This window comes from Eurypyga helias, unplaced genomic scaffold (genome assembly GCF_000690775.1).
Source record: "Eurypyga helias isolate BGI_N326 unplaced genomic scaffold, ASM69077v1 scaffold13559, whole genome shotgun sequence".
Taxonomy (NCBI): Eukaryota; Metazoa; Chordata; class Aves; order Eurypygiformes; family Eurypygidae; genus Eurypyga; species Eurypyga helias.
Window position 1 is genome coordinate 3962 of NW_010272785.1, and position 7351 is coordinate 11312.

At 47.8% G+C, this 7351-nt stretch overlaps 1 protein-coding gene across 1 annotated transcript; it reads right to left on the reverse strand.

The window, feature by feature from the left end:
* Nucleotides 1-2224: 2224 nt before the first annotated feature.
* On the reverse strand, nt 2225-6674 carry SLC25A38 (solute carrier family 25, member 38). The gene is made up of 6 exons (XM_010159250.1): nt 6553-6674; nt 5822-5906; nt 5122-5301; nt 4514-4682; nt 3733-3899; nt 2225-2347 (listed from the first exon to the last, which is right to left on the reverse strand). Exons 1-6 carry the CDS (start codon nt 6672-6674, stop codon nt 2225-2227), a joined length of 846 nt encoding a protein of 281 aa, XP_010157552.1.
* Between the last annotated feature and the right edge of the window lie 677 nt (nt 6675-7351).

Genomic DNA, 7351 nt, shown 5'->3' on the forward strand with positions numbered 1-7351 from the left:
ACACAGTCCTTGACTGCCACAGCCCAGGATGATCAACAGATCCAACTCGCACACCAGATTAAGAAAGCCCCAAGTGAATTCAGGCTTCCAGTACAATGCTGGTTTGATCCCATGCACAGGGGTATAAAAGACAAATGAGGTAACTCATGTAATTGCCACCTTACTCCACCAGACTCCAGCAGTCCCAGACTTGGTTCTCCAGCTCTCTGTGCCAGCAGTGCTCAGGGTAACAAAGAGCAGGATGTGCAGCTACCACCTCTCACGAGTTCAGGTCACTAAGGGAATGAGGGACAGCAAAAGAAAGGAACAGTTCTTTGTATCTAGGATTTGGCAAATTATGTGCCCACATGCCTGACAGTGAGAAGCAGCAGAAGGAAATGTGACAGCTCGTGAGTCACAACACGGAACGATTTGATGCAGTGCTTTATTACTGACACCTAGAAACGTGCACATGGGACCCGCCACCATCGTTCTCGGAGACTCTTGCACTGTGTAGCACCAGTCTTCCCTCACAGATGGGCTGAGGCTAAAAACCAGCAGCTACTCCCAAGAAGGCTCCAGCCCCTCCCCAAACACTCAGACTTCACTTTCATGTCAGTCATCAAACCTCCTTGGATTTGGAATTCGGCAAAGAACACTTTTCACAACCCACATCCCCTCTACTCTTGTGCTCAGGAGGTTGCCAGGGCAGGCAGTGATTGTGCAAATTAAATTTTATGAACAACAGGTAGGTAGCACTGATGGCTCACACAGCTAGTGTCATGTCTTCACAATTAGAGACATCTGCTCTGATTCTTAAGTGGATTGTAATATGCCTAGATATTTAAGGAAAAAAAAAGCCAAAACTCTGTTTTCTGCAAGGCACGCTACAGAATAGGATGCACATTTCCATGCCCAGCTTCGTGGCAACGACAACCGAACTGCAAGCCCAGCCAGCCAGCAGAGAGGCACAAGTGAAGAGGGGAGCAGGCTGTACCCCAATTTGGACAGCACATGCTATGAGGTCTGTGTAACGAAGTAGGAATGAGTAAGAAGGCACAGTGGATGAAAAAGGGTATTTGTCTTGAAGCCTAAACTCAGGAATACGGAAATTAGGACTACTTGCCAAGAGAAAACGATCAGCCGGGAAACTATGAAGGGTCTCTGTGGAGCCCAAAATCAAACGGAATTTCATAGATCGCAAACTTTGGAGAAAGCTTACAGAAAACAGCCTTTTCTTTCCAAACCCAAAAGATACTCCACATGCAATCAGAGCAGATTTTAAGGGAAATCTGAAGTGTCAGTATCTGAATCTGCTTCCATTACACATTTATCCATTTTAAGCTATGACCCTGAAAGATACATCTGAAGACCAGCTTGCACTGAGGGTGTTGATCATGGAATAACAAATGAATAGTAGGAAGCAAGTAGGTTTCTAGTACAACTAGATAAAAAAAGATACTTGAGTGTTCCTGATTCAGTCAGACCAGCAGGAAAAATGTTTTTCAGAGAACAAGTAGAACTTTGGTAACAATCAGCTCTAAAGTGCCTTATGCTTCTTAATTCCTGTGCAAATACTGCTGTAGAGGCAGAAGCACATTTCAAGTGTTAAGATGCTCAATTACATAACACATGACACAGCAAGGAGGTTCCAATTACCTTCTCTGCTATCATGCACGGTACAAAAGTGATGCCAGAGACCGTGTTCCTATCTTCAGCACTCCACACCTCTTCCCCCCGCTCCTGTGATGTAAGCATAAGGAGACACGTGCCGTCTCCCATCGTGGTCTGCAACGTTCCCCTGTGAGAACAAAGCACACGAGGAAGGAGGACCTACATCAGATGGTGGGGTCGTTGTGGCCTTACTGGCCAGGCGGGCAAGGAACAGGCCGGTGGGTTCTGCAATCACTGTTTCTCCTCAAACGCTTTCGCTCAGCCATGTCTCCCAGCACAAAGGTGGTGAGCACAGAGGGCTCCTCGGCGCAGTTACCTGGCTGTGGAAACCCTGCTCATTTCCGTGGCAGTCTGAAAGTGCAGTCCACGTGGAATGCCTTGATCAAATGACGCAAAGATCCGATCCTTCCTTTCCTCTACTTGCCAAAAGGCCTAATCCTCTGTGTCAGAAGGGCTTTCTTCCTCTTGACTAAGTAAGGCTTATTCCTCTGCGGGACTAGGAACTTCCTAGTCCCGGTTGATCACAGCAAGCAGGAGAAGGAGTGAAGCTGGTCATTTCTTTGCAAGTCAGTCAAGATTTCAAGCCCATTTTTTCCATCATCTGTTCATACACCGTCCATGCCATTGCTGCCATCAGAGTGCGCCTGAGGGCACGGGGCACACCACCTCGGAAAAAACCAAGCAACCCAAAGTCCTGCAACGGAAGATAAACAGCAATCCATCACAAGCTGCCTCTAGTGTTTTAATTTCTAAACCACTTATTACGGAGAACAGCACAGGATATATTTCAGCTCAGACCCAGATCGGCTTCTGAAAGGCCCAGGCTTAAAACAGCATGTAATGCTTACGAAGAGCCTGTAGCACCGTGCAATTGCAGGGCTACGCAAGAAAGCGGGAGGAGCGGTGCGTGGAGAAGAGAATGCCAGGATAGGGAGAACGGACAGGGAAAGCCGCACTCAAGCCCAACAAAGTGAAGGTGAGGGCGTTAATGGTTTCAAGAGACTTCAGGGAGAATTACTTGTCTTTGTTTTAGAGGTTCATATTTACAGACGTCACTCAGTTATTCTGTAAACACTGAGGTTTGAAGTAGAAAAACATTCTGATATGAGAAAAATGTACTACGCACAAAAACTCCATGCACAAATAAACAGATTTCTGCTTAGAAATAGAGGTCAATATGGTGACAGAGCAAACCTGCCAAGGTCTGCCCTTCTGAGGGCAGGAAGGGAAAAGTGGGCTTTGAGTACATCTCCATCCATTCCTGGGATACAGAACTGGGCATTTATTTCCTCTTTCAGTCCCCAAAGGGCAAAGAATTGGTTTGTAGCTGGTTTGTATCTGATACTGGCATTTCATTCTACTAAAGAAACCCTTTGTCCCAGTACGGTAATCACAGATGTGCCTACACCGATAAACCAGAGGCGGCAGCAGCTGGAAGCGCAGCTCCTCCAAGCTGACATACTAAGCTAAGCTGGAATGAAGTCAGCATGACATAAGCTAAACCCCTTCCATCGCTACCAGTGTAAGAATCAATACACCTAACAGAAAGAACTGAAGTGAAATCATTCACCAGCCCACAACATGAGGCAGGTCTGTGTGGAGAGATGCTTGCTGGAATATGCCCACCTCTGTGCTCCAGTACCCTGAGCACTCTGCTCTTCTGAAATCTTGTGAAAATAGAGGACTGAGGAATGGTTAGAATAACCAGGGAGCAAGTTCACTGCCTCGTAAGCCATTCAAGAGGAGCAAGAGGCACATCTGAGTAGTGACAATGGCCTCTCCAATTACATGGAAAAGGAAAGAACTAAAGCTTCCAACTGCTTTGAGACCATCAGAGTACTTTCCAGTTACTACTGAACAGGTCTGCACCTAAACCAGCGACAAGAGATTCAGCATCAGTTTCCCACAGCATGACCTGCTTCACCTTCTGAGAACACTGACACTGATTAGCCTGACTCCAAAAGCACATGAAGCAGTCACACTTGTTCACCTCCTTTAAAAGGCAACAACTTCCTTAGCACAGCTGTGCTTTGGGCAAGATCAGAAGTGATTGCGCAGATTAGAAGGGATCCAGCTCACCTTGTAGATGAAGGCAATGGCCTGACTTGTCCTGTGGTACTTTTGGGGGGACAGCTGCATGTGTGTTTTGATGACATCAGCAGGCTGCGTTGCCAGCGAGGCCAAGATTCCCGCAAAGATTCCACAGCCAAAATTCAACAGGGGCATGAGAACTGGATCCAGCTGGTCTGCAACAGAACAAAGGGAATGCACTCAAGACACACACCAGGCCAGGAATACTCATGCTGCCTGACAAGTGAAAAGCTACTGAACGATTAAATCAACATCAGCAGCTAAGAGAAGTTAAAATCCATGCAGGGTAGAGAAACCTTTCAAGGGGAAAAGTGGCTACTAGCCATAAGTCAGCACTATTAAAAAGCCTCACTTGCTGGGGAACTGAGTTTGACAGGAACTCAGAAAAGGAAAGACTGTGTGTCGCCCCAACCAGTTCTAACAGCAGAGAAGCCCTAGTTTAGTGGAAATTCATCAGGACAAGGCAACCAGCAGCAAAAAGCACCACTGAAGACATCCTCTCTGTCAGGTGTTCACTAACCTACCTTATGCATCAGTCTTCATAAAGACAATCATTCAATTTAGGGCCAATTTCCATTTCTACAGTGACCTGAGCTATAGGTCTACCGTTCTCCACAGGAAAATGTGATTGTCCCACCTAAAGCCCTACAAGAGATGAGTGTAACTACTGAGGTGGAGGGCAACAAGCAGAGCATGCAGGCAGTCAACCGCAAGGCAAGATGAGAGAAGAGAAACACCCTCCATTACAGCCTCCAACGTTGAGCCTTACCCTGAGGTGTGAGTTTTTTGGTCTGCGTGTAGAACATCAGGTAGATGCCAGAGAAGGGTGCGTCCCGCAGCAGCGTTGCAGTGAGCCCGCTGAACATGCCACGAGCCCCTTCCGTCTGATAGATGTTCTTCAGAGCTCCATATACACTCCCATAGCCAAACCTTCCACTCTGCAAGGGCAGACAAAGGTGAGTCACTCATGCACCAGGCGCTTGCTGAGGAATCCTACACACACCCCGAGGCCACAGCGTCCAAACAAACAGTGGGTGTGCTTAACGTGATGCACGTGACGCCCGCACGTGACGCCCGAGACGGCAGCACAGAGGACAGCCCAAGCCAAAAAGTGAGTTTCACCTGCCTCAGCCTTTAAAGCAATTCTTCAGGAAGGTAAAACAGGAAAGATGCTGCACAAATGCTATATACAACTGAAACAAAAATCTCAGGGAGAATTTTGTTTCATGTTACACTTCTTGACTAAGTAAGAGTGCGTGGCATTTCCTGCACAATCTGTGAACCACGATGAAATCAGGACTACCTCCCTAGCTGCACCCAAGTGACAGCAGGCATCTGACATCATTAACAGGGAACTAAACAGAAAGTCATACTCACCTCATACCGGGTCTTCACTACGGTCACTGGTAACATGCAAATCCCAGAAACTGCACGTGCGGTGGCACCCAGAAAGACAGACTCAAGGGCTGTGGGTGAACGGTCCACTAGAAACTTCTGCTTCATCATGTACAAAGTGCTGAAGTAAATCCCAACCCCAGGAATACATCTTGCAAAGGACTTGGGAAGAAACGGAAGCAGATGAAGAAAGAAAATGCACACATAAGGCAAAATGTACTACAGAACATTTCAGAGACTGTTAAACCTGACAGGAGGCATTGCAGAAAACAAAAAGTGCTAAAGCTAACATGCTAAGGAAAGAAGACAAGGTAAAAATCATTTACGGCACTGAGTCAATTGATTCAAATGGTGCCAGGATTTAATGTATTCCTCAATGGCAGTTTTCCAGGAATAAGATATTCCAAATCAAAATGAAGTTGGTGCAGTTGCCACCCCACATTTGGGAAAAGTACTCAAGCATCCAGCTGCTCAGGACTGCAAAACCACAGGAACTGCCATGACCCAATCAGTGGAATTCACAACATTAACTCCTCAAAATAGGATTTAATCTAAATCATGTGGTTTCATGCATAATTGTACAAGAGCTGGCTATTTAAATCCAGGCAGCCAGTGTCAGTAATAAACAGCAGGTTTATTTATCTACTTATTTTTAAAAGCCAAGGTTAAAACGATCACTCACTGGAGAGACACCCTTCCAGAGCCCCAGAAGACTCTCAGTACGCACAACCCTGAAGAGCAGCGTTACCATCCCAGCACGACCGGAGCTGAAAGGAAGACAAGACAGGAACTGCACAGACGACCTGCTTCTGCTCTCTGGCAGATGTACCCCACAGCCACCCCCTTTCACACATATCTCTGTGAATTACCCCAACACCTCTGAGGTGCTCTTTCTCGACTCTGCCTGCTGTTCTTGGTCCCTCTTTCCAGGGCTTCTCCATCACCTTCTGCTTTCCCACCACTTGGAACCTATGGTAGACATCTCTCCCATCAGCATTTTCTGTCACTCATTCTCTTTGTTAGTATCAGCTGTAGTCACGGTTGACTACACCAAGCAAACGGGATCAGCTGCACACAGAGAGAAATTAGGTGACAACCACACAGGATTTTTCAGGCAGAGGCCACCCCGTGAAACTGCACGGCAGCCACTCCAGCCAACACCAGTCTGTCAGATGATTACAGACAAATGCTGAGGTTACATGTGATTAAAGCAGCGTTCACACAAGCAGCCAATTTCCATCTTCTGGAGCAAAATATCAATCCTTCTCCATACTGTAAAAACATACCTCCTATTTCAGAAAGGCTCTCAGTGTCCAAATTAATAACCCTGAACTCCAAGCCCCAGCCAGCAAACTAGGCCTATGGTGGAGCGGCTCCACACCCCCCAATGCACGCTCATCCCCACTCTCTCACCCATTCACAGCAGGCTGCAGAGTCTGTAGGCGAGTTTTCAGCAAGTCAAGGGGTTGGAAGAGGAGTGTGGAGCAAGTGCCACTGATGGAGCCACACACAAAGGCCTTTAGGACAGGATGCATCTGGAAGAGGAAGAAGGGGATTTTAAGTGGCCATTTAACTAAGAACGGCACAATAGGAAATACAGCAGCTGGTATGTCACACGTGTGAAAAGATGAGCCAACCCCAGACACGAAGGACCGCTACTCAGGGTACAGGAAACTTTTTCAGATTTTTTCAGAGTCCGATCAAGTTTTATTTGTGGGTTTTGGCTCCTCTGCCTTTCCTGGGAGACTGTCCCAGAATCTCCTTGCAATTTGGCGGTCAGAAAGAGTTTTCTGAATGTCAAATAAATTAGCAGCCATTTCGTAGCCACTTCACATGTCAGTGAGTGCCCCCTTCCCACCACCCCACCCACTACCTGTACCTTACCCAAATACCATCCACCTTCAGCACCGGCTGGCAGCCCCTCCAGTTTTTCCTCCTCACTGCACACCAAGGTTCCCCGCAACGGGCAGTAGCGGGGCTCCCCCTCGGAACTGCCCACCACCCACCCCCCACCCCCGCCTCAAACACGCCCAAAGCGCGGCGCGGCCTGCTCAGCCGAGGCCTGGTTCTCCTATCTACACCGGCCGCCACCTCCCGGCACTTCTGGGGCGACAAGGCAGGAGCACAAACCGCCCGGAAGGGTGGAGTTGGACGGGTTGGGGTTTTTTCAGACCTAACGGTGTGGTGTTAACCAAGACCGAGGTGCCGCGGC

Excerpts from the sequence above, each read along its gene's own strand:
- SLC25A38 (XM_010159250.1), bottom strand. The coding sequence starts at position 6,674 with ATGCATCCTGTCCTAAAGGCCTTTGTGTGTGGCTCCATCAGTGGCACT. Across the intron at positions 4,683-5,121 it reads TAGTGAAGACCCGGTATGAG|AGTGGAAGGTTTGGCTATGG; the intron begins GTGAGTATGACT and ends CTGCCCTTGCAG. Across the intron at positions 2,348-3,732 it reads CCATTGCCTTCATCTACAAG|GACTTTGGGTTGCTTGGTTT; the intron begins GTGAGCTGGATC and ends CTTCCGTTGCAG.